Source organism: Aythya ferina, assembly GCF_964211825.1.
Source record: "Aythya ferina genome assembly, chromosome: Z".
NCBI classification, from domain to species: domain Eukaryota; kingdom Metazoa; phylum Chordata; class Aves; order Anseriformes; family Anatidae; genus Aythya; species Aythya ferina.
Window position 1 is genome coordinate 77,221,719 of NC_140299.1, and position 26,376 is coordinate 77,248,094.

Genomic DNA, 26,376 nt, shown 5'->3' on the forward strand with positions numbered 1-26,376 from the left:
TGGGTCAAAAACCTTCATTTTTTTTTACATGCATTTTTAAATCAATTTCATGTTTAGATATGTTTCTTTTTTTGGGGGTAGGGGGGAGCTGAGTGTTAGTTTCTGGCATTATAGATTACAAAGACAAGTACACAGAGGTCAGGAGAAGTGCCATGTTTGAGGCCACCTTGTGCATTGTTAGTTTAGTCCCATGTTTGCAAACATAATGATTACAGTATTTTATTGCATGATTGTTTTTCCAAGAGTTTGATTCTTGAATGCACATCTCCATACTTTATTATAGACTAATTAGCAAAGTTCAGAAGCTTTTTATATGCCATCCTATGACACTCATCATTACATCGTTCAGATGCTTCCTTAGAATTAACACATTTATTTTCACAACAGCCTGTGAAGCACTTGTGCAAATGTGGTCAGCACAAAAAAACAGTGGTTTCAGAAACAGCAACTAATTTGGGATGCCTGACCTGAAAAACCATCAGCGTTTTGTATTCAGAAGGCACTTTTATTTGTTTTAATGATAACTTTCATAAAGATCAGTTCTTGTTTGATTGTTTCCTATTGGGTCCCCAAAAAGAGAGATAATTAAAACATCTTGTAAGGCACCTTGTGTATATATTTGTGCAACATTTCACAGGGATTCTAAGCATAAGAGAGAATCCAGTTCCTGCAGAGGGTGTCCCAATTTTACTATGAAATTGTCTTTCTTTTTGTGCAGTCTCACATCTCATGTACTACTAATTTTTAGAGTAGGAGGGGAAAAACAAGAAAGCCCTGCAGCAAATGGCCTCCTTCTGAACAGAATCGCAATTCTTTTGTTTGGTTGGTTTTTGTTTTGTTTTGTTTTGTTTTGTTTTGTGTGTTTTATTTTTTTTACCTCCTTTAGGAGAAAGGTGTCCCAGGAAAGAAACAGATCTGCTGGAATATAGATTTATATCACAGAAATGAAGAACAGCTGGGGTTGGAAAGGACCTTAAAGACCATCTAGTTCCAACCCCCCTGCCATAGGCAGGGAAACCTATGACCAGACAAGGTTGCTCAAAGCCCCATCCAGCCTGGCTTTGGGCAGGGATAGAGCATCCACAGCTTCTCTGGGCAACCTGTTCCAGTGCCTCACCACCCTCTGAGTGAATAACATCTTCCTAACCTCTAATCTAAATCTCCCCTCTTAAAGACATTCCCCCTTGTCCTACCACTGTCTGCCCATATAAAAACTTGCTCTCCATCTTTTCTATAAGCTCCCGTGAAGTATTGAAATGCTGCAATGAGGTCTCCCCAGAGACTTCTCTTCTCCAGGATGAACATTCCCAGCTCTCTCAGATGTTTTTCATAGGAAAGGTGCTCCAGCCCTCTGATTATCTTTACATCTCTCTTCTGGACCCTCTCCCACAGGTCCACGTCTGCCTGGTGCTGGGGGCCCCAGGCCTGGACACAGCACCCCAAGTGAGGCTTCACGACGGCAGAGCAGAGACACACAATCACCAACCTCCCCTGCTGGCCATGCCTCTGTTGATGCGGTCCAGGGTGCAGTTGGCCTTCTGGGCTGCAAGCATGCACTGCTGTCTCATGTTGAGCTTTTCATCCACCAGAAACCTCAAGTCCTTCTCTGCAGAGCTGCTCTCAATGAGTTCTTCCCCCAGTCTGTACTTATAGCTGGGATTGTCCCAACCCAGCTGCAGCACCTTGCACTCCGACTTGTTGAACCTCATTAGGTTCATATGGGCCCAATTCTCAAGCTTCTCCAGGTCCCTTTAGATGGCATCCCTTCTTTCGGCTGGATCAACTGCACCACTCAGCTCGGTGTTGTCTAAAAACTTGATGAGGGTGCACTCAATTCCATTGTCTATGTCATTGATAAAGACACTAAAAAGCACCGGTCCCAAGATGGAAGCCCTGAGGGACCCCACCTGGACATAAAGACATTGACCACCACTCTCTGGTTACAGCCTTCAAGCCAATTCCTTATCCACTGAATGCTCCACCATTCCAATCCATATCTCTCCAATTTGGAGATCAGGATGTCATGTGGGACCATGTCAAAGGCCTTACAGAAGACCAGGTAGATGACATCGGTCAGTCTTCCCTTGTCAATTAATGCAGCCACTCCATCATAGAAGGCCACCGGATTGGTGAGGCAAGATTTGCCCTTGGTGAAGCCACGCTGGCTGTCTTGGATCACCTCCTTATCTTGCATGTGCCTTGACATTGCTTCCAGGAGGATCTGTTCCATGATCTCGTCAGGTACAGAGATGAGGCTCACCAGCCTGTAGTTCCCCAGGTCTTCCTTTCTACATTTTTTAAAAACAGGAGTGATGTTTCCCTTTTTCCAGTCACTGGTAGCATCACCTGACCACCAAGAGTTTTCAGGTATGATGGAGAGAGGCTTGGCAACTCCATCAACCAGTTCCCTCAGGACCCTGGGATGCATGGATTTGGGCCCCACATCTCTTCAGTTTCATCAGGGGCTCACAAACCTGCTCTTCACTTGCAGTGGGAGGGACTTCATTCCCCCAGTCCCTGTGTAGAGGTTCAGGGAAATGAGAGCCATGGGATGCCTGACTGGCAGTGAAGTCTGAGACAAAGAACTTGTTGAGTGCCTCAATCTTCACCATGTCTGTTGTTACCAGTTCTCCGCTCTCCTTTATCAAAGGGGTAACACTCTTCTTGGTCTTTCTTTTCTGGCCGATGTACCTGTAGAATCCCTTCTTGTTATTTTTTGCATCCCTTGCCAAGCTCAGTTACTTCAGTGCCTTGGCTTTCCTGATCCCATCCCTGCACATCTGGATGACATCCCTGTACTCTTCTCAGGCCATGTGTCCCTTCTTCCACTGCCTGTGCCTTTCCTTCTTCTGTCTCAGTCTGACCAGCAGGTCCATGCTCAGTCATCGCAGTTTCCTGCCCTTCTTGTCCACTTTCTTACACAGGGGGATGGAGAGTTTGTGTGCTCTATGGAGAACATCCTTAAAGAGTTGCCAGCTCTGTTTAGCTCCTTTGTCCTTAAGGACCATGTTCCAGGGAAACAGCAGATCACACTTACAGAGAAGAACGTGTGACTTTTAGTCTGCTCAAGAATCCCCACAGTTCTGTTCTCTTTGGACTACTGGGTGCTTAATATTGTACCCCTAATGTCTGTTCATATACTCTGGGCACACATCTCCTTGGGTTCACAGAAAAGCGAAAGAGACAGAAAAGGACAACACTTCTTGCAAAGACACACTAATACTTACACAGAACAGCTGCAGGATCAAAGACTCAGCTCCAGCACTTGGACCTCAAACTGAGCTGATGCTGTGACAGCAGGAGCTGACCACTACCCTGCTCTGGGATAACCACTCGAGGGATAGAAGGCAGGTACCTCCCTCTCAAGTTGGTTTTGTACTTAGGAGTTTCCAACACAAAAATCTTGAGATTCCCAAATTGCAGTGGCAGTTCTGAAGGAAATATAATTTAGTGACTACAGCGTCATGTTCTGTCCTGGCCTGTTTGGCCAGGCATCAATATCAAACTACTTGCAACCCGTCCAGTTCCCATCTACCTTACCACTTGAATTTTAGATGCAGTGTTAAAGTTATTCAGTCAAGAAAGAGCAACCTGTTAAACAAACTGTGGCCCTGTTTGTGCTCAGAATACAACAGGTAATTTCCACTGCCTGCTCATGACAGTAAGCATCCCTCATTGGCATGTAGCATGGAGAAAAGAGGAGGAAAACCTGGGATCACAAGTTCACCGGGATCTTCTGTGTCTTCTCCCCTCCACTACTCCCCAGCACAGCCTGTATCCCGTTCAATCATCACATTCCTCTTGTGGCAAGAAAGCTACAATAAAAAGACCTCACAGTCACAAAATCAACAAATATACCTGGCAAATTACATATATAAGGCCAAACACTTGCCCAGGAACATAATTACACAGCCCTCATTTGCCTGATGTTCCTTGTCAAGCCCTATAAATAGATAAGAATACTTATGCTATCAAATGCAATAGCCATGTATTTGCCTCAGTACTGTTCTTCCCTTCATCTGTACACACAGATATCTCTACGTCGAGTGACAATATCACACAGATACCGGTGTTGAATCCCTCCACTCTTCTGACAGTTTTTCTTCCTTCTGTCTCTTAATAGAGTTTTGCAGATGTCCCACAACTTTGAACCTCTCACTGAAAAACTTATTAGGAAGAAATATTTCTCTAAAATTGCTCTGTGTGCCAAATGGAAGAGAATATGACTAGAGTAAAAAAAAAAAAAGTTGCAATTTTCTTGTCATGCTTGAACATCCACAAATGCATGAAGTAAAAAACAAATTCCCACACTCCTTGTAGAGGACTTCAGAGAGATATTGTCAAAATCACTATGCATGATCTCCACAATTCCAGAGAAGAAAGTAAAATCTTTGGCATGTGCTGAAACAGGAGAAACAACTTAATGAATGCTGAGGAAGAGAATGGAAAGCAGAAGGAAAAATCATAGAATCATAGAACCATTCAGGTTGGAAAAGACCTCTAAGATCATCTAGTCCAACCTTTAACCTACTAATAACAAGTCCACCACTAAACCATGCTGTTAAATTCTACATCTACACATTTCTTGAAGACCTCCAGGGATGGTGACTCAACCACTTCCCCAGGCAGCCCGTTCCAATATCACAAAATTTCTCCTGATATCCAACCTAAGCCTCCCCTGATGCAACTTGAGGCCATTTCCCCTCATCCTGTCACTTGCTTCTTGGAAGAAGAGCATGATCCTCACCTTGCTGCAACCTCCTTTGAGGTAATTGAAAAGTACGATGAGGTCATCCCTGAGCCTTCTTTTCTCCAAGCTTGTCATGTTTGAACATACCATGGATGTTCAATTATGAACATCTCTGGATAACCAACAATCCTCTGCAATCTTTCTAAACTTCAAACATGTGAGGATCCAGCACAAAACTAAAATATCAATTGGAAAACAGCAACAGTGTAGTATGTTTTTGCAACCAGCATGGGACAATTTGGAAGTTTGTCTACATCCACAAACACTCAAATGTCATGGCTGGCTGGGAAAAAGGAAAGAAAAAGAAAAAGAAGAAGAAAAAGAAAAAGAAAAAGAAAAAGAAAAAGAAAAAGAAAAAGAAAAAGAAAAAGAAAAAGAAAAAGAAAAAGAAAAAGAAAAAGAAAAAGAAAAAGAAAAAGAAAAAGAAAAAGAAAAAGAAAAAAAAGAAAAAGAAAAAGAAAAAGAAAAAGAAAAAGAAAAAGAAAAAGAAAAAGAAAAAGAAAAAGAAAAAGAAAAAGAAAAAGAAAAAAAAAGAAAAAGAAAAAGAAAAAGAAAAAGAAAAAGAAAAAGAAAAAGAAAAAGAAAGAAAAAGAAAAAGAAAAAGAAAGGGGCAGGGAAGGGGAAGGGAAGGGAAGGGAAGGGAAGGGAAGGGAAGGGAAGGGAAGGGAAGGGAAGGGAAGGGAAGGGAAGGGAAGGGAAGGGAAGGGAAGGGAAGGGAAGGGAAGGGAAGGGAAGGGAAGGGAAGGGAAGGGAAGGGAAGGGAAGGGAAGGGAAGGGAAGGGAAGGGAAGGGAAGGGAAGGGAAGGGAAGGGAAGGGAAGGGAAGGGAAGGGAAGGGAAGGGAAGGGAAGGGAAGGTTAGGTTCTGAAATCGTGGAAAATGCAACAAAGACATTGAAATGGCTGGACTGAGTTGGGAAAACTTCTGCTTTTATATATACTGATTTTGTACCTAAAACAGAAAACCTTACAGGATTGGCAAGTCAGTAAAACTTTGAAAGCTAGATTGTAAGCATATGTTCCCAGGCATCTAGTGCAGAGGCAGTGTGTTAAAAAAAAAAAAAAAAAAAAAAAAAAAAAAAATCCCTCCATTTTAAAAAAAAATCCCTCCATTTTCAGCATCAGTAATGGCTGGTAGACAGAAAAATTGAAAAGAGGTACTTCATGGAATCTCATTTTCTTTCATCTATATAAACAGTCTGATGGCAGTGTCTTCCTGAACTGTTGTCACTGACAAATCAGGGGGAAAAAAATATAAAATAAAATAAAGCTATTATTGTTATTGTTTTCAATCCAGATAAATTATAACCACATAGCACCCCATCAGATCTACCAAACTGTACCTAAATTTGAACATCACTACTTTGGAAGCAAAGAAAGCTTAGAACATTCACACTGAAAAATGGGTTAGTGTTGCCTCAGACTCTTCAGCAGCCACAGTATCAAACCTGCTTTGAATTGGTTGATCTAGAGAAGTGCACCACAGCTAGCAGCACGATCTGTTGCTAAGAACAGACAGAAGCTGTGGATTGATATTTTCAGATCTCGCTGCCTCCACCAGCTACATGCGGGCTACATTAATGACTTACTACTGTGCTGGGGAGGTTCTCTGTGGTGCAAACCTGCTCCGTATTTATGCATTTTTATGCATATGCTTCATATTTATGCATTCCACAACATGCAGTTGTGGAGAACGCTGGTGCCCAGGGTGGCTGCCCTTCAGGTGAAGCCACATTTGAAGGGACACAGCGGGACACAGAACTCACTTTCAGGGTGGACAGAAGGTGCTGCAGCGATCGGGTCTCTGCACAGACATGGTGTGCTACCGGCTGGGTTGGACATCTCTGTCGGTAGGGATGCAGGGTGGATGCGCACGCCCAGAATCACAAATCAGGCTGCACCAAAACAAGACCTGTCCCTTTCCCCCTTTGCACAAACTACTTCGTAATGCAGCATATCGCAAGTGACAAGACTGGGAATTATAATATGTGTGGCCAAAGGGAGAAACTCAGGCAGATTTTACTGCACACTCACATTCTTAGGATGGAAAATCCTGAGCAAGTTGATGAAAAATGCTGCTAGTGATGACACTGCAATATATAATATATCAATATAAAAATACCATAATAATATTTTCTGATTACTACAGAAATGGAGAAGCCCTGACTGGACCCCTTTTTCTGGTATGCAGTTAGAAATTACTATGGGTAGCATGCAACTGAGAAGTAAACTACATTCATTGTACATCTATGTGGATGATGAAGAAGAAAGCACCAATTTTTTTTTTTAAAGTTAAAACAGGCAAATGAAGATAGATGGAGTACAATCACAGATTAGGGGCTCACTTGCTATTTTTATGCTCAGAATTTTTGTTTGGTTGTTTCCTCCAATTTTTGTCTTATTTTTGTTGAATTAAACAAATCAAGTGAAATGTGTGCAATTCTGCGAAGAGAAACTCAGAGACAAAATGAAAAGAAAAAAGAAAAAAAAAAAAAAAAACACTAGCATTGACTGTGAGACTGACCAAAGAATAAAACTCATGTCAAAACCTTATGAAACATTACTCTAAATAGATTTTGCATATTTGCGTTCTAAGTGTGAGCTACACTGCTGTACCTATGTAGGTTTTGGTCACTTTGTACAGCCTTTGTGGGATGTCTAAATCTGTGAAGGTGGAACGCATTCTTACGCAACAAGTATTTATGTGACATTTTTGGTCATTATGCTTTGGGATGCAGTTCTAATTTTATGTGCTTCCAGTCTTTCACTTGCTGATATGTCACTTCTTTGCTACAGGGAGTTCCCAGCATCTCTGTTAATATACCTTTGCTGAATGGCATTTACCTTGGGATCTAGTATTTTCTCCAACAACTTAACTAAGGAGCATGATCTTCCATTACAACATGCTGCAATGTTTCATGATGTTACAGGACCTCACAAAGAAGTGTTAAGAACTTTACACCATGATTTCTCTTCGATAATACCTTGTCTCCACAAATTCTGGTCTTACCACCATCACTTCCAATTTTCTTTTTCCCTCAAGTGTGACTGACACTCAAGGACAGAAAACAGTCATTCTCAAGTTCCTGAGCAAAGTCACCTGGCATGGGTTAAGGTAGCCAAAGAATAATATTTAGCTATTGAATGGCATCAGTATTCTCCAAGTTATGTCTGTGTGGATTTGACTAACTTTTAAGAGGAAGGTGTTTCAAAAGTAAACTCATTCTGTCTCTAATTCATTTGTCAGCCACTTCTGCATAGTTAAAAACAGCTCTTTTCTTAACACTACACCAGACACATTCATTTTCAAGAGTTACAATTAGATGTCTAAAAATGCTTAAATTTTGGCAAACGGGCAGTAGATGTGGCCATAGTATTTTCTGTTCTCTTTATTTCTAAAATATGCTCATTACTAAGCAAACAGGTTGGCATTGAACTACAAAAACATTTACCAAGTAGCAAAGTTCAGTCACTTCAGAGATCACAAGAGTTATACTTTTCTGTTTATTTACTGTCTGTTGCCTTAGACCACAGAGCATTTTGTAAATTCAGCTCACAACTCTTCATGAGGAGCCAGAGGCAACCTCTTCAATGCAGCATGCCTTGAGCAGGAAGCCTTGTCAGCAACTCATTTCTTGGTTACTCCTTGACTGCATCTCAAAGTCATTTTAAAAAATATATATTTTTCACAAACTGTATTGTCTTACAATGGTCAACATATGACAAGCAAGGGGACAGCGGTTATGTGGGAAAGTAAGAGCCAGATACCTCAAAATTATCCTCACGCAGGAACCATTTACAGAATCTTTTATGAGGAGGTCTGACAGAAACACTACTCCCAATAGCATTAATGTCTTAAAACTTTCCCACCGGACCACTTATCCACAAAAAAAAAAAAAAAATTGAAAGGGGAAAAAACATTTTTCATTCTAAGAATGCTTTTATTCAAAGCAACGCCACTATTCACTATTTATCCTGTTAGCTATTACAAAACCACTGCCATCTGAACAACCCAGAGACCCAGAGATATCACTGAGGATATAAATTTATCCATCCTTTTTGAAATTCTGAAGGAAGTTTCTAAAATGTGGGCCTCTCTGCTGGACCTACACACTGGAACCATCTGACAAGTTAGGTGCCTGCATGAAGGCAGTAAGGCTTACGGACAATGCTACACCTGAACCTGGTAAGCCAAAATCTTGCCAAAAAGACAACATCACTCCTCAAGCATGTGTAAGGTCTATCAGACACAGGATGCTGCGTGACACAGGTTTTTTCTTTGGCCTGATGCAGGTTAAGAGATGAACTTTTAAGTCATTGAATCTTCAGCTAAAATGACCTTTAAGTGTTGTTGCTACGTTTTATACACAGAGAGTTAGAGGAGAGGTACACTCATTATTTCAATGAATGTATGTAAAACAGTGAGGTTTCAAACACTGTGAAACCACTATGTCCTTTATAAAATAAATACAGATCTACAGTAAGCAGTAAAAATTCAAATAATTGGATTCTGTTAATCTGTGGGGACATGGACTTAATACTGCATTTAATTTTCCTAAGTGGGAGGAAGATTATTGTAGGAAAGATACAAAGAACAGAGTCTGCTCAAATCATAGCAAATTCACAAGCTTAAATACACTAGGACAGTTATTAGTAACTATATCCGAGCATTTTGCTGTGTAAAATCTATAGTTATGAAACAAGCTAAAATACAGGTCTCCTCTGAATGCAATCAAAATAGTAATATCTGTATTCCGTTACACATTTCCATCATTCTTTAAAAAAAAAATAAAATAATGAACTTGCAAAGTAACGAGTGCCAGTCTCCTGTGATACACTGAAGAAAGCTTACTTTTTAGGCACTTTATTTTACTCTTGAAAGAAACAAGCCACTCACTGATACACAGCCAATCTCCTTCCAGAATTTCTGATAGAAAAAATGAAATTCATTATCACCTACACTCTCATGGTCATAAAGGAGTAGTTGTTGTTGGGGCTGCACTTGTTTACAGTCCGTGGCTCCTGTGGGGAGAAGCATTTTAACATCAGAATTTAAGTTCTTCAAATGTAATATTTTCATGTCATAATTTGCTCTTTTGAAACAAAGCTTCTTCCACACAATTGCTCTTTCAATATTTTTTTTTCCTGAAATTATTTTGAAATAAAATCAGAGTAGACAGCAACAGCTGCTTGGCATTTACAAAAACTCTGATAAATTTTGAGGGAGATTAAAACAGTTTTTATTTTTAAATAAAAGCTCTCCCTAAAAAAACATGAATATGTACAGCATGCTTAGTTCAATGCCGCATTCACAGAATATCAACAGATTCATGCACTACGCAATTTCTTAATATTAAGAAATGTACTGTACTTTTAAAGAAATTGCTTTGAAAATATCATCCTGAAGGATGCTGAAAAACAGTCCACTAATATCTAGAGGTAAAAGAGAAAATACTACTACTACTACTACTACTACTACTAATAATAATAATAATAATAATAATACATTGTCATAACAATTTTTAATAGTTTTTAATATTTTAATGGAACTGACAAATCTTATGAAGGTATTTGGCATCTTCCACAAAACAGAGTTGTCGTTCCTGTAACACTTTAATGTTCCCTATGGCAGACTGTTGGAAGAGTTAACAGCACCAGCGTGGCTCAGCATGCAATAATTAAGCTGCTGTGCCTGTTGGGAGCCAGATACCCAAACCTGAATGCGTCTGCTGACTGAAGCACGGTCTCCTGTATACCAAAGTATGGTGCCAGCTCTCTCCCCACTCAACTCCAAAAACTTCTCAGCAGAGATTTTTTCTGACATATGTCTTGCCAAGCAATACCGAAGCAAATCAAACTAAAATGAACATGAGCTGTGAGTTAAGGAAAACAATTTTATTTTATTTTTTTGCATGTGTTTTCCATAATCACCACTTACTTAACTTAAAGACAATGCACTGTTTTTCCAAATAATCACTCCAAAGATGTCAATGAAACTCATGTGTAATTAATTCTTCTAACTCTCTCTCCCTTACTTGTGTAATTCCATAGTACAAATCACTCCAGTGTCTAAACTACCCGAGTAATTAACACAAGAGTTTATTTTTCTTTCTCTCTCTTTCGGGGAAGGTAGATCTGCTTCATGAAAAAGTGACATAAAACTTCTATTTTATTTTTTTTTCATTCCATTAATGCATTTGTGTGGTTAAATCAAAGCACTGTTCTTACACCACCAGCAGTTAACATGTGTAATGCTGAGTTTTCATTATCATCTGATTATCTGATCAGATTAAAATAAATGTCTTCCATTATCAGACTGAAAGCTCACGTTTTATTACTTTACTCCTGTAAGAATATGATCATGTTTTCGGAATAAAAAGGACTGATTAATTTTTAAATATTTTCTCATTCTTGTTATTGATTAGTTTTAATCACTGGGGGAGTTTCCTGAACACCTTAGCAGATGTTTCTGTCTGCATGAGTATACAAACAAGTGTGTGCTTTAAAGAGTTAACATCTGCAAACTAACACTTGAAAGTTTTATTCTGCATCAAGTGAATGGGGAGAAGGATATAAAGAAATCAACAAAAGAACAGTGTTCTTCTGGCTCTTTAATAGCAGACTATTAGTCTAATAGCATTTTTAAAGATGTAAACATAGTTGATGTTTAAAGCAAAGCAAATTTCAGCTCGCTCTCACGTAATTATTTTGCCTCTGCAACGCTAAATGTAATTACAAACAACACAGGCATCCATCACTATAAAAGCACAATTTAAGATTCCCAGAGAACAGATAGCGAAAGGCATTGTTTTCACACAGTTCCCTTAGTCAAGCCCTAGTTTAAACAACACTGCCAATAAACAAGCGCACCAAGCCAACGTAAAGCAGACAGGGAAATATTCGGCCTTTAATTTGATCCGGGGGATCCCGGGAGCCCCGCTCATCGCCGCTCGCAGCAGCACACCTCGGGGCAGCCAGAGCCGCCGCACGCGTCGCCGCGGGACGGAGTGCGCTTAACCATTTCTCGTCCCGCTTTAGCACACAAGTTCTGAAGGCAGAGAAGCCCACGGGCACGGAGCAAGGTTAGCAGCTCCCCTGGCACGGCTACAGTGCCCGCTCAGGGGCTGGAAGCTGCCCCGTGCCCGCGTCGCTTTCCGGCCACCACCGTCAGGAGCCGCCTGGATGCCGCCCTCCCCGCAGCCCCCCGCACCCTCTGGCTCCTGCTCGGCTCCTCCAGCGCGGGGACCGGAGCCGGGACAGGCCGCCCGGGCTCCCAAAAACCTCCCCACGACGCCGCCAACCGCACATTGCTCGGGAGCCACCTCCGGCCGTGCCCTCGGGGCGCTCATCCCCGCGGCCGCTCCCGCAGCCCCCGCGGCACCTCCGGGCACCTCCGGCCAGCGGCGTCCCCACCGACCCCGGGGCAGCCCCAGGGGGGTCCCGGGGGGCCCCCCCGCCTCTTACCTGCTTGTCCAGCGCCGCCTCCCTGGCGCTGCCGGCGGCGGCTCCCTTGGGGACGGGCGCCCGCTCGCAGCTGCATCCCTCCAGCATGTACATGCCGGCGGGCCGGGCGCTCTGCTCGCTCTCGAAGTAGAAGAGCACGTTCTGGTAGAGGGCGAACCACTTGTCGTGCCAGCGGCTGGCCTCGGCCGCCTTCTTGCTCAGGTAGCCGCGCTTGGTGCCCTCCTTGCGGGCCAGCAGCGCCAGGTACAGGGCGTGCCCCTCGTTGTACCGCACGCTCTTCTGCATGGTGGCCCGCAGCCGCCCGGCATCGGACGGGCACCCACGGGCGCTCCCCGGCCCCCCGAGCCCCGAGCCCCGCACCCCGAGCTCCGCCCCGGCGTCGGGGCCGGGCGGCGGAGGGTAGGGGAGGGGGGGGACGGGGGGAGAGAGAAAAGGGAGGGGGGTGCCCCCTTCGGGGCCGCTCCGTCACGTGTGGAGAGGTGGTGGTGGTGGCGGTGGTGGCGGTGGGGGGAGTCCCGGGGGGGGGATGAGCCGTAATCCGCTTTAAATCCGAGCGATTTAAAGAGCAAAGTCGCCGCCGCAGCGCACGGTCCCTCCCCGCGGGGGCGGCGCGGTTGCGGAGCGGGCACCGGGGGGGAGGGAGGTGGGGAGGAGGGGGGGACCGGGGTCCGCAGGGGGGTCGTCGGAGCCGGTGCTGGCTGCTCCCTGCGAAAACCCCTCCACGGGGGTCCGCCCGCGGGGTCTGCCCGCTTCGTTTTGGGGTCAGAGCAGGAGCCGGGAGCCGCCCCCGACACCCGCGGCTGCTCTTAGGGGCGAGGAGGAGGAGGCGAGAGCTGCGGGACCACCACCCCCAGGACCACCACCACCACCCCGGGGAGCCCCCACCCCGCCGGGAGCCCCTCTTTTTTTTCCGCCCCGCAGCCCCCGGGGCTCGGCGAGCCCCGCAGGGCAGCCCCCGGCCGTGCTCTCGGCGGGGCCAGACCCGGACTTGGCTCCGTGCCCCCCGCCGGGACCCAGCGGACCCTGCCCGCAAAGGACGGGCTCTGACACGGCCGGGAGGTGCCTGGAGGAAAGCGCAAGCGGTATGGAAATTTCCGCGAACTGAAGGACCCTGCCCTTAAATTTGCTGTACTGTTCAAGCATCCTTCTCTGGTTCTTTCACACACGCACACACGCGCAAAAATAAAAATAATTTAAAAAATAATAATAATAATAAAAAGGCATTTAGGCATTTAAAACTCTAATTTAAAAACGTGTTTTTGTCTGTTGCTTTGTTGGGCTCATGCAAACAGAGAAGATTGTTTTCTCTTGCTGGCCATCTGGAAAAACAAACAAACAAAACAAAACAAAAAAAAAAAAACATTAGAATTGCAACAAAACGGCACTCTGTATCCTGCACAAAACGAGCGGGAAAACACTGCCCGTGTGATCTCCCTCTCAGTGGTTTTGATTTTAAGTGTTACTGGCACAAACCCCGGACACACGTGGAGCTCGTTCTCTGAACATACAACTTAGAAGCAGACACAGAAATTCCGCTGGAACTGACCGGTCTCTGTTGCAGCTGGTGAGGTCTGAGCATAACACACGATGTCCAGGGGAGTCCAGGTTTGGACAGGGATTGAAGACGACTCAAATGACAATCACACATGAAATAACTCATATTCGTGCATCTTGACAACTGGGTTCTTACTTGGCTCTTGCTTTGCATCTCTAACTTAGTTTCACTCCATTCTGTGCTATTCGAGTCAGAATCAATTTGGTGTGTGAAATTTCACGAGATATCTTATTTCTTGATACAAGTAAATGGCAAGGCAGTAAAATTAAGGGGAAAATGCAGGGTGCAGTTCAAAAGAGTTTTCAAATGCTTGACACCTAGTCCGTAGTTTGTCTCTTCTGAAACTAACGCATCCTATGTCATGACCAAAAGCTATAGTAGGAACTTACCTCTGCCAAAATAAGGTTTCAAGCTTTTGCCTCAGCTTAACTTATTTGTACATTAATGTACATTTTGCATAAGTCACAGATGATGATGTCTATTCTACCACAGCAGCTAGAACATACATTTAAAAAATGATGACAAGAGTTATTTCAACTACAAAATCAAGAAATCCTTTTAGTACAATTTCTTCCAGACAAGAAGGCATTTTTCTTAAACTGAAAATGTTGAATATGTCATTGCATAGCAATCTGCAGGAATTATGAAGCGTCTAATGTTCCTGCTCACTACAGTGAACGCTGATTGTGTAACCGTCAGTTTGCCTTGTCCTTTATTGTTCAAAGCTCAACTTAGTTCTCAGTGATGTTTTCTTTATCATTTGATTGTTCTTATGAAAGCACAATCTAGTTTTGTTTTAAATATCTGTTACATATCTGCGCATCTATATAATACATCTAAACAAACACGTGTACGTAAATATGATTTTTTAAGTTACATTATCAACAACAATAAAGAAGAGTTTTTCTTTCCTTTGTTCTTAAAGAAAGTCTATGAAAAATTCATGTGTATGAGTATGATCAAGCTGTATATGCAAACATGGATGTAAAGGAATCTGTTGATATATGTCACAGGGTTCTGAAGAAAAGGAATACACAGATGAGCACGCTGTTTTACCTTGTCTTCATTATGTCTTCCTTAAGTAACACTTCCTTTTTGTGTATTTTCTTTCCAGAGGATTAATTTATAAAACCACGTCCCTGGGTGTTGTGGCATTATACACCCCAAGGAGCTTTCTGTAAAACTGTGGTGACTGTCTGGAACATTATATCAGCAGAGATAATTTAACTCATTTTAGTCTATATTTACCTTGAAATTTTCATTGGGAAGTAATTCACTACATGCCGCTCAAAGCTGTCATAAATAGCAAAATATATAGCAATTGTTGATGCAGTTCTACCCAGAAGTGACCATGAGAGCTTGTGGGGGCAAGTCAGTGAGTTGTCACTCTTCTGAATGACAGATGACAGGAAAATCTATTTTAGAATGTATGCAAAATGTAGGCCTCCATTCTGAGAAACAAGTTAAGATAAATTCTGCTAATGTGAGGACAATAATAAATGCCTAAAGCAATGGAAAAGTGTTGTTATACTGTCACTTTTGTCTGGTTTTGCCTGTTTCTGCTGTATGTTGTTACAGGCTCGGAATGCTTTCTCTTCGTTTGTCACTAGGTTGTGATAGTAAATCATTATTTACCTTTACATGTTAAGTTAATCTCTCAAATACAAAATAATTTTGTAATGCTGTTGAACAAATACTACAATATCTCATGGGGGAAAAATTAGATTTTGCTAAGGACTGTGTCTCCTATTATATATTGTGTGAAAAGTAGAAACGAACCAAAATCTTTGTAATTTTACTTAAGATAACAGTTTTGCTAACATAATAGTTTATCCTTTAAGCCACAAACTAATGGTGATTCAAAAGGTATTTATAATACTTATCTGATATTTAATTATCCCATAATGCTGGAACCTTTTCAAACATATTATGATATACATCACTGGTATAGTAAGTCCCAAATACCTTGAAAATAACTATATTTTCTCATGTGCAGAAAAGTCATTTACCTTTGACCATTCCCCTTTTAGAAGACTATAAACAGTTACGTGCTTGTTGAACCTACCTATTGATGTCATTTGACAAAATTTGCTTTTCTTATTTTATCAAGTCATTTTGGGGGTGTGGGGAGGAGGGGGATTTCCCTAGCTAACCAACTTTAAATCACTGTGCATATCAAGCTATTCTAATTCATCCCTCACGAGTACTTACTCTTTTAGCAAGTGGGAGTGGATGTTTGGGGTCAGCACTGTACCACGTAGTAAGTACACAAAGCACGGGTAGTGCCTCTGATGCCATTTTCACTTCCTTCCAGAGAAGAACATTTGAACCCATTTTAAGCCAAAAGATCGTGGAAGTTCTGTGAGTAGTGGAAACATCCAGCTACAAGAGAGACCAGTGCTGCCCAGGTTCTTCGCAGCTCTGATTCACATGAACTGAAAGCTCTAGGAACTGCTGTACTGAAGGGTAACAAAGGGACTGCTCCTTTCAGCAGGAAATTTCGGCAGCCAGGAGGTATCCGCAGATCATTTACCTATATCCAGTTGAGGTCGTTGTTTAATGCGTGAGCCTCTTTATGCTAAATGCTGCATAGACACGAGAAAAGGGTCTGTGTGCTGCCTATCATGATAGGCAGTGCTCTCGGAACACAACTAGCTTATTTGTTGCTGAGATTCGGGAAGAATGAGAGTGAAAAGAGATTTTAGAGGAACTTTTGAATGAAGCAATTTGGTGTCAGGAGAGGTCATTGGAGAGATATTGCCAATGGTCAGGGACAGTGTGGAAAAATAGGAAGGACTACCAAAGGATGTTCTACAGTTAGGCTGGAGAAAATCAAAACCAGGAAAAATAAATAAATAAAAATAAATAAAATAAAAATAAAAAAGCAAGCTGTGATCAGGGGACTTAAAAAAAAAAAAAAATAAAGCTGTACTTAGGCAGGAGGCAAAAGCAAGTGGGTAGTGGAGGAATTCTGCCTGATTGTCAGACTGATCCTAATGAGTGCGCTGCAGATAAAGTGCAGAGGAAGCAGGAGAGGGGTAGGAAGGGCCGGGGCGTTGCAGAAGACAGCATGAGGATCCTAATTGTGGGGAGCAGGGGAAGGAGCTGCTGGAGGTGTTGGTGGAGAGAGGGCTGTGGGGAAGACAAAGTTAGGAGTGAGAGAGCATGACAGCCATGGCTGCTGAAAGCAGGGGGCTGCTGAGAGGTGGGACTCAGGTGGGACAAGGGTAGGAAATGGGAACAAAAGGGACCGACACATTGTGGGGTGGACTGCAGGTGGTGGTGGATGGTAATGTGGAAGAGGGGAGTTGGTCAGGTCGGTCCCATGCTGCAAATGAAGCACGAGGATGAAGCAAGATTCTGTGCCTTCCTAACGCTGGAAGAAAAAGTGGCATCAGCAGTGCTGGTGGACTGAGTCACTCCTGAAATCACATCGGAAGGAAAAGATGCAGTTTTTGTCTTTAAGCCTGTTTTTAGCCAGTTCCTTTGTTCCAAAGACAGCACAGAGATGTAAACTGGGATTAAAACTGAAGAGCCAGCATTCAGCTTGTTGACCAAAGGTTTGATGATACAAGAACATACATGGGGAGTTTTCCGTGCTTCCTTAATTAAAAGCTCCCAACGTGCCTTATGTAGGACATGTACAACAGGCATAAACTAAGCTCTAGATTTACGATGTAACACATAGTGAAAATAATATTTCATAACTTTCTTCATGTGGCTGAAATTTTCATGGTGAAGCCTGTACTCACTTATGGGGAATGCGATTGTCAAAGCTGACTCTCAATTTTTCAGATTAGTGGCCATCACTCCCCTTTTCCCTATTCCAAGGGCTGTGTAATGAGAATTTCACAGACACGGTGATCAGCGCAGTACCCATACAAAGACCATTGTACTGTTGCTCACAAGCAGCCAAAGCATGAAACTGTCTCGACATTCTTGGGAGATAACTTAAATGAGTTCTTTAAATGTTCCAAAGACATTGGCATGTCATAACAGAGATTTCATAATGTTCTCCAAATGTGAGTCAGGAGAGAGTCTGATGACTGAGCTCTTGCAAGTAAAGGGTTCAGCAGACACCAGGCTATGATTACTCCAAATTTCAAAGAGCCCTTGGTAACTGGGAAAATTACTTTAGAATTAAAAAGACATATTAGGATAAATGTTCCTTTTTTTGATTATTCAGTGTGAACTGAGCATAAATGCAAATCGCTTTTCGCTTTTGCTCTCTTCAATGTATTGGCATAAAAATAGGAAAATTGTGTAAAATACTAAAGCATTCTCATTGCTTGGGGAAAGTAAGCCCCACCGACTGGAAGAAAGATACAGCGAGCGCAGCGGGTGCCATCTGGAATAAGTAAGTAACCCTGGGAAGAATTTGAGATGTTTACAAGGCTCAATACTGATACGAAGAATCCTATCCATCTGGCATAAAGCGTGCAAGTAATCTGCCACAGGGGTGCATAATTCAATAGAAATAGGTTTGATAAACTAGAAGTAGCATTCCCCATAGTCACCTTGAAAGAAACATTTAATGTATTATGCAGCTGAGCAGCTTTCAAAAGTACAGCACCTTACTTTGTAGGTAGGCAGGCCTACATACTATAAAAATCAGTTTTATGGGAAATGGAATCTGCTGTCCTCTAAAGAGAAATCAAACATTGCAGGGCACCCACATCATCTCAAGACCATGTGAAATTTCTGAGACAATGCCTTTTTATGAGAACATCGCATTTATATTTGATACAGATGCAATATATTGAAAACCATTTTAATGAATCCATTCAGATGCAGCTGGGACTCTTACAAATGCCTGGAGAAAATGTGTGTAACAGAAAAAAAAAAAAAAATCTTAAAAGGCTGTAGGCAGAGCAGTCCTGACAACAGTGATCAGAGCCAATGTTACCACCCCACACATGATCCACTTGCAAGCAAAGAGATACCAAGCAACAGTCTTGCTTAACAAGAACTAAGAAAATAAGCTTAACATCAGTCACTGCTTGCTCTGGAGACTTCTGATTGTGTGGGAAATGGACGGCAGGTATCGGTTTGTATTTTCTGTTAACACACAGTCCTCCTGGTCCAGATTTGTAGCAGTCTGATTCTTAGCTGATAACCTTTGTAGATGTTTGGGAGCTATGGAGTACACTTTCCAGGGGAAAAAAAAAAAAAAAAAAAAAAAAAGAAAAAAAAAAAAAAAGAGAGAGAGAGAGAGAGAAAATCAGCTCAGAGAAAAGCATCATAAGAGTTTTAAAAATTAAAACAATATCCAGCTACAGTTACATTCAACAGCATATCAAAAAAGCATAACTCATCTTTCATGGTAGATTGCTTTCCAAACTAGAAGTATATTAATCGCACTTCAAATCAACTTATTTATATTTTTAAAGTAAAATAGAAACATAACGTTTATTGTACCTATCACAAAGCCACTACTGTTCCATCCTAAAGAGAATAAAGGCCTGAATGTACACAAAATTATACTTGGTCCTTTTTAATGCAGAAATAAATCATGGCTTGTTTCATAATTAGTTTCCTTTTGAATGTATGAAAAAAAATCTATCATTTAAAAAACAAATAAAACTTGTGTTCACCCATTTGTGTTACTGTTAATGTTATGCTTATCTGCCTGTTGGGGTCAGTCATATGACTGTTCTGAATATTAACACAATTACTTGTTTTTTTTTCCAATAAATAAAACTGGTCAAATACTCGTGTTAGTGAGGAGGGCTGAAAGGTATATTTGTTCCAATTTGACTTTTTTTTATTGTATTGATAATCAAGTTAGATTTATAATATTGGAGAATATGAAGTAAGATCATTTCTTGTTTGATTTTTTTTTTTTTAACAAGGGAAGAGACAACATGAAAATACTTCTCCAGCTGATTTACAGAGTTTCTATTTTTTGCTGTGGTACATAATTACTTTGGAGAACTACATCTAAATTTCTGACATATGTGTAGATACATAGATCAGATATAGCTATAGCATAATTGTTTTAGTCATGTATTAGGAAAGGCTTATTAGATGATACTTTAGAGTCTTCTTCAGGAAGACCACTAAAAGTCTGTAATTAACACATCCTTAAGATTCATGAGCCTGCAATATAGGTGAAGTAAGGTTATGAAACCCACACTGTTAAGGAACATTTTCCTGATCTTAACATTTCAGGAAAAAAAAAAAAAAAAAATCCATCCTCAATTATGCTCAGTGCAAAAATTTCTAAAAATGTTACACTCCAAGAATCTGCAGAAGAAATGGGTTAGGCAAAATATACTGTTCAACCATTTCAACAGCCTGGAAAATTCAGGTATTTTTGTTTTGTTTTGCAAAAGTCAAATGGTCTTACATACTTGAAAGATCTTCCAGAGAGACCGAGGTCAAGTATTTGTCAAATGCTGTCCTTTCCTCCAAATGTTAACTGCCCAACTGCCTTTCACACAGAGTGTTTCATGGACACCATTAAAAACCACAACCAGTCCTAGCGTAAACTGCTCAAGAACCCTCAGTTCTCCTTCCAGACGAAACCCACTTCCCTTACAGGTACCATAGCACTTTCTCGTGCTTTAGTTTCAGTTCAATGGGAACAAATTCACTGAACTTTCTTTGTACAGCACTTTGAGGTAAATCAGTGAAAAATCCCTGGAAGAGCTTCAGATTGCAGCTTGTCTCATTCTGCTGGATTGTGGAAGGAAAATATATCCCTTCAATATATCTCCAGGCCATCTGTACTGTTATGGCTTCTGAGAAAGTTTAAGTTTTACCCCAAAGAAACAGATTCTGAGATTTCTGAGAGGAAGTTTTCTATTACATGTGTATACACTTTTTTAACATGTATCGTAATTTGCTTTATTTGTTTTGTATGCATATACTTCTCTTTTAAATGTTACTACCATTGGATTTAAGGAGCATTCTAGGAAACTATCACTATTATCAGTTACTGATGTAATTATTATGTATGATTAAACTTGTTCATCCTGTAAAAGTGAAAATATTTCTTCCGGAGGGTATGCCTTTCTGTTTCTGTGTTACTCATCCGTAATGCAAGCTGACAAGCAGTGTAATTGAAAGAAAGACAAATGAGAGGTCTAGATTATAGGATGCTTTCCTGGCAGACACAGGATATATTGAAATTGTTTTGATAAGGGTTTTGTTAAGTGTTTCTCAGATTGTGCTGGGTAGACTCAAAAGAAGAAAGAAGTCAGATTGTTTGCAGAGAGCTTGGTGTTTGTGTAGATGGGGAGAATAACTCCAAGTTATTCCCCTCAGTCCCTCCAATAGCCACATACTGAAAGTTTTCCAATCTATTTTTTTTTTTTCAGAAAAGCTTTTTAAATGCTCCTAAGTGAGGTAACTGAATAGCTCATGGAATTAGTAATGTGATACAGAGCTTTATGCCTTCGGGTCACTGGTTCATACTCAGTAAAAGACAGTAATTAGGACAAATCCTGCTCTAAGTTATAAAATTTCCACTAGAGTAAATGATTGCTCATATATATCTGAATCATTATCTGGTATCTGATCAGCAGCCTATGTAAATGAGTGAATGTAACCTGTCTTTTTTTTTTTTTTTTTTAAAGTTCAGTAACAAATACAGGTATAGGGGGAGCAAAGAGAAATAAGATAAAAGATGTCAGTGTGCTCCATACATCTGTTGAGTCACACTTCCTCCTATTTACAGCCATCTTCCTCTGGTGTAAAGCTCAAACAAAGGGAGAAATATCCCTTGGGGAATCCACCAAGTATTCACAGGCTGAGGCTGGTGGATTTAATATCTCATTGCCATTATTTCAGCTAATTTAGTGGTCCTAGTAACACTACCTAAACAATCAGAAGATGGAATTTTAAAAAGCAAAATGTGCTAGGCATTTTCCTGCTGATTTTTGGCCGTGGCTCTGTAGGTAGCAACAAAACGAATCCTACGTGATTAATCTACCTACTTGCTTGCAGGAGCTTCAGGCAACCACCACAGCTGGACTAATTTTGTCATGTTACAAATGCCTCTTCATCTATGGCTGTGAAAATATGTTTTATAACTGTGGTAAATGGTTGACTCACATTTGGATATGTCACATATATAATATGCAGATAGTTTTATATAAAGACTGTGGTTTTATTGTTCTATGTCACTCTGTCTTTTTTCATCAAAACTCACTTCTTCCATAACACTTGAGAGACATTAATTGCCTAAGATTAGACTCATCAGATATGACTAAAATGGAGTTATTACATAAAAATGGATGTGAAATATAGATGAAATGTATATAATGTATATTAAAGGTACTGTTTAATTTCTCTTTGCACCATTTTTATGTTGCATGCTTTCTTGAATTACTGCTCTAACTTGAACTGAGCTGTGAGCAGTACTGTCAGCCTTACTGGGATGTACTGTATAGGTTATATAAATCTATTAACATATATGCATCAGAATAGCTGTTAAAATTAGAAGTACAAGCATAACTGAGAAACAGACGAGAAGGAGTTAGGTACAGGAGTTAGGTAGGAAAGAAGAAAACAAAATTAGGAACTACTGGCATGCTGGTTTCATTTGGGCTTCCTAGTAGTATTTACTGCCGTCATTCCCTCTGCTATTTTCTTCCCAGATACAGCAATATACTTCATAAATAAAATATTCAGGAAAGACAACAAAGTCTCAAAGTGCCTGTTTATTCTGCTACCTCTAAAACACCATTTTCAGAGCTAATTTTCTTCATTGATCAAGCAAAAAGACTGCTATGCACAAATTTCCTGTAGTGCTCATCTGGCTAGAAAAACTGAGCAGAAATATGAATGTATTTGCATTATAAACAAGAGTTTTTTTTCCCCCAAACATGTTTTTCATTGTAATCAATTATATCAAAAATTTTGGCTAAAAGCAGAATTTGTGGAAAGGATGCTCATATACTAAAAACAAAAAAAAATGTTTTTAAAAAATGAAGTCAGTGGAGAAGTAGTATCATAATTCAGTAAAACATGTCACACATGAACAGAAGAGTTAAAACTGCTTCCTGCCTTCACGCAAATGAATCAATTGGTACAGGACACCAGACACATGCCCACAAATGTCTACAAACTTGATAATGTCATTTTTTCCCCTATCATGAGATGTTTGGGGTTTTATTGTTGTTGTTTGCTTTTTTTGGTAGAAGGGGTTCATAAAGGCTCCAAAAGCCTGGAAAACAAGATCCCCTTCCAACACAGTATATTTGTAGGGTTGCATAGGAAGGCTGGACCATAGTCATCCCTGTGGGGGAAGGCAGTGGTGCTGTGTCCTTACCCACATCATCGAGGTCACCAGCCTGGCACTCGCTGCCCTGGCACTCCCTGCAAGTGGCACCACGACAGCCCCCTTTACAAAAGCAGCACCCTTGGCGCTGTCCCTTCAGGTTCTGCATGCTGCAGGCTCGCACCAGTCCCACCATGGCATGTGCTGCTTGGCCAAAAATGTGCTGTGTGTGCAGCCACAGATAGTGCATGCCAATGATGCGATGCCATCTGTGACTGCTAGCCCTGATTCAAAGCTTTCAGCTTCCAGTACTCTCCTTGTCCTCCTCTCTTTGCTGTCTTTCAGGAAAACCATTAACAATAATAGACCATTTGGCTCTCCCCTCAACCTCTCTGCTTCAAAGTCTTGAAAGGAGGTTGAAGCTGGTGCTGAAATGATGCAGGTAACTGTTATTTCAGAAGATGGGTTTATTATTGAGGTAATGTGATAAGAGACACAAAAGAGATGCATCATCAAACTCATGTCCTGCAAACATGAACATCCTCTGATATTTATTTATTTATTGTCCTTAAGCAGTTCCAGACTTTTTTTCCTACTGTGACAGAAAAAGTAACTCTCTCACATAGAGAAAGGGTCTTCCAGGAAACCAGTCCTCCCAAACTACTGACAGCATATGACTTGATACAGTAACTGCAACTAGATAAGCTGGTACATGATGTAGGGCTACGTAATTTATTCACGTGTGTATAAAACCCCACAGACACACACTAACCGGGATACCATAAACTCACAAAGCCTGGAAGGACTTAACAGATGTACCCATCCCTTCCCTACAGACTCAAGGAAGCCAGCACCACCCCGCTGTGGTGTTTGCCTCTCCAGACCTCAGAAGGTCTGCAGGACTTTTTTTTCCCAGATCCTGCACACAGTCTATTCAAAGTCAGTAGCTTACCTCACATTTAGCAGTGTTCCCCTAATGTGTGAAATGAATCTTCTTTCCCATGCTGTTGAGCATCAGTTTCTCCGTACCCTCGAGGGATGTGGAGACCCACTGAGTCCTTCTTTGCTGATGCCTTTCACCTTCCAGCAGGCTGACACCACATCCTTCCTCAGTCATCTTTCGCCAGCCTAAACCTCTTTGCAGTCCCTGCTTGGCCCCGTTTCCAGACACCTCACTGCTCTCTCCTGGCCTGACTTGGGCAGGTCCATGTCCCTCTGGATGTGGTGCCCACAAGGCAACCACACTGAGCCCTCAGGAGCTCCAAGAAGAGCAGGGGTTGGCGGCACCTGCCGTGCAGGATGCACTCATGCTTACAGAGCTTCATCCAACGCCTGCCTGCTTCACAACAGCATGGCACTGTTGACTCATATTCGGTTTGTGATTGATGACTAGCTCTGGATTTTATTTATTTTTTTTTTTTTCTGTAAACTGACACCAAAACCAGATTTGAGGATAAACTGTCGCTGTAATGCGAGAAATAAAACTTCCAAATGGTTCAGTTTCAGGGACATGCAACTCATGTCCCTGTGGCCACACAAATATTTGGCCATTGCAAGGGAGGGAAGAACACAGAGGAGAGCAGGACCAGGTCTCTCAGGGACACAGATATTCTTCTGGCAAAATGTTAGTGGCCTGAAACCCCACAGGTTTGCAGGTCACTTAAGATGCAATGTTTTGTTTAACATAATTTCATTTAATACTTTTCTGTCTTCAAAAAGAACATTTTTACCTTCATTTTAGCTTATTTCCTCTCTCTTACACCAAGTGCACATTTTTACTGCTTGCTTTGTACAGACAATAGCAATAGCATGGCTGCACAGTGAGTTGGGCCAGTTTGCTCATCTGCCTGGCAAATAAACCAGCAATAAAACTAGCAGCAGTCCTTGCCCTGTGGCCACTCAATTGCTAGCACCGACACACAGAAAGAGATTGACCATTGCTGGGGTGGAAGGATGACAGCAACGCATCTTAGAGCATTGTAAGCCAATCTAAGTTGAAACTACACCTTTTCTGAAGTGGGAGCTGTAGATTGCTAGAAAAGATACAATCACATTTAATTAAATGAAAATCCACGTCTGCATAGATCTCCAGCAGAACCTTACTGGCAAATTTAAATCCTAAAACCATTGGAAGACTCAGCACTCTTTGGCTGAAAAATGCACAGGACCGAGAGATGTGTCCTGCAATTCCAAATATGACTTTACTGTACCTGTTCCTTCTTATCCTTATCTTAATGGTATTTAAGTATGATTAGCTGCACTGCCTCAAGCTTCAAATGTGAACTTTTTTTTTTTTTTAAGAAATTTCATTGACTTGAGCTCACAAGACATACATTAGGCTTAATAACTTTTTTACCAGAAGAAAATTTTCAAGTTTTTATTACATCATTTCAGTGCTTACTTCTCCTCTAGGCCTGAGAGAAGCAAACAGCAAAATTAGAGCTAAAGTAAGAACAGTTTTGTGTGACTTTCTTTTGTTGGTGACTTTAAAGATGACTTTGAACAGCATGTATAGTCTATATATACATGCTGTAAGTACTAACTATTGTTTAAGGGACCGTATTGACTTTTTTACTGATTGAAATTGTATGTCTGCATGGAACTACAGGATGATGTCCTGTGACGGACAATTCCACAGAAGCTTTGCTAAATATCTGCAGAAGAACATACAGCATTTGTTGGCTTGTTGTTCTTTTATATTTTATTTTATTTTATTTTATTTTATTTTATTTTATTTTATTTTATTTTATTATATTATATTATATTATATTATATTATATTATATTATATTATATTATATTATATTTTATTTTATTTTATTTTATTTTATTTTATTTTATTTTATTTTATTTTTTCAGCTACTTTCTGACTTAGGGAGAGAAAAAGAACAGAGGAAAGGGACCTGAAGAACCAGAAGGTGACAGCAGAATGGCTCGTGTGGTCTTTCCCCGGCATGTCCCCGGTGGCACATGGGGTGGGCAGGCAGGGCAGGTGGGTGAACGCCTACTCCCCATAACCCACCAGGGGATCAGGAGCAGTGGTCGCTGCCTCCTCCCAGCAGGACACAGGTGATGCCAGCTGGTACCTGCTGGCAAGCCAGGGAGAGGCAGCAGCAGCTGCACACCCCAGCAGCTTTGCTTCCTAAAATCACCCACAGGTTTTGAGTAAGTGGCCTGTGGCTGGGTGGCTCCTGCAGTCTCCCCCACTGAACACCACTTTTGCATTATTGTATGTTTGTGACTAATTGCATTTCATCCAGTCTGTGCAATACTCTTTCCTCTGCTTTCTGTTATTCTTACTGCGTGCCAGCTGCATGGTGGGGATGGAAAACCTAATTTCTGATATGTTTTATTCCTGAAGTAAGGAAAGACTTGTGCCACAGT

At 41.3% G+C, this 26,376-nt stretch overlaps 1 protein-coding gene across 1 annotated transcript in view; it reads right to left on the bottom strand.

The window, feature by feature from the left end:
- RASGRF2 (Ras protein specific guanine nucleotide releasing factor 2) overlaps window positions 1-12,673 on the bottom strand; it is a 153,401-nt gene extending 140,728 nt beyond the window's left edge. The window contains exon 1 of the mRNA XM_084505164.1: window positions 12,213-12,673. Coding sequence (XP_084361290.1) covers window positions 12,213-12,497 — 285 coding nt within the window. The 5' untranslated portion in view covers window positions 12,498-12,673. The remainder of the gene's footprint in view (window positions 1-12,212) is intronic.
- Window positions 12,674-26,376: the final 13,703 nt, after the last annotated feature.